Below are 1,284 nucleotides of genomic sequence, written 5' to 3' on the forward strand. Positions count from 1 at the left end.
GATAAGGAAATGAAAAAGGATATATCAGTTAGTAAGCCTCTTCTTGTAAAGATCGTCGTAGGTATCAAAGAAAGCATAGTACGTGCCGTAATTATACAAGCTCGGCGTCTTGGGTTGTCATTTGCTGTCAAGAAGAACCGCCGCTGTACATGTGCCTCGATGGTATATTCCTGCTGCCTACACAACCAGAGCATTGCTCCCCTCCCCACCACCGGCTCTACCATCATCGCTATCCCCGTGTGTCCCCCAAACCCCTTCACCCCCGGTGGCTGTAGCCAGTGCCACCGCCAATGCCAGTGTCAACCCCAACCCTTACCTCCTTTACCTTGACGAAACCATCCACCGATATGTCCGGGCCGCACCCCATCGCCTGACGAAGGCGGAGACCGCCAGACACCCGCGAGCGCCGTGGCCGTACCACGTCTGTAGATGTTACTCGGTTTCATCAGTATATCATTTTTGGCGTGATAGCAGTATAATATCATTCTTTAATCACTTGCGGCAACCACAACCCAGCCAAGCCGCCGTTTGCAACGAGCGCGCACCCAAAATGCGCCCAAACAAGGCCCAAAGGGCCAACACACCACAAAGGAACACCGAGAAAACCGGAAGAGAAGGAACCAGAGGAGGGCGGAAAAAAAAAGCGGATACGGATGGGAGAGAAACGAGAACAGCGGAAAAGAAGACAGGAGGACCTATTCAAATCGACAGCAATGTTAATATTAGCCTTGTTTGTGTACACGTAAAAACAGCGCCCTCAGCTTACCAATAATCACAGAGATTTTTTTGTGGGCTATAAGTTCGAATGGGAGAAACTCTGTCAATGATCGCGTGCAAAAAAACAAGTGGCGCATATGAGATACTTACTTTTCAAAGAGATTTTTAACTTTTTTTTGGGTCTACAATAGAAGTTAAAATAGTAAAGTTAGCTTCTAATGGTCCCATGAGGAATAGCCGGTGGCCTGGTTGTAGCTGTTGCTTACAGAAGTCTTCGTAAAATAATACGGGATGGAAAGCAGGTAAAGAAAAAAAACGGAGGAAGAAGTTAAAAAAAATGGTATATATTGGATGAATTTCCTTTTCCGGGTTATCGACTTTTTGACCTTTCTTTTTGGAACCAACGATAGTGATGACGCTCTAAGCAACGCGTTAGATACAGTATCTAGGAGATAAAGTGGCCAGAAGGTCTCCGAGCTCTGCAACTCACACTAGTGACCTCCCTGTACCGGTACGACTTGATCGCTTCTCGCCACCCTCGACTTAAATACCGAGATGGCTGAGCCA

At 47.1% G+C, this 1,284-nt stretch overlaps 1 protein-coding gene across 1 annotated transcript; it reads right to left on the reverse strand.

Moving 5' to 3' along the window:
• Positions 1 to 260: 260 nt before the first annotated feature.
• BDB00DRAFT_803292 (uncharacterized protein) lies at positions 261 to 948 on the reverse strand (the record flags this gene model as incomplete). The annotated part of the gene is given in 6 exon segments (XM_053122001.1): positions 261 to 423; positions 476 to 479; positions 500 to 695; positions 747 to 749; positions 765 to 784; positions 868 to 948. Coding segments are annotated over 5 exon segments (326 nt in total), but the record flags the coding sequence as incomplete, so codon positions are not given.
• Between the last annotated feature and the right edge of the window lie 336 nt (positions 949 to 1,284).

The sequence above is a fragment of the Zychaea mexicana genome (genome assembly GCF_025766255.1).
Source record: "Zychaea mexicana strain RSA 1403 chromosome Unknown BDB00scaffold_8, whole genome shotgun sequence".
NCBI classification, from domain to species: Eukaryota; Fungi; Mucoromycota; class Mucoromycetes; order Mucorales; family Lichtheimiaceae; genus Zychaea; species Zychaea mexicana.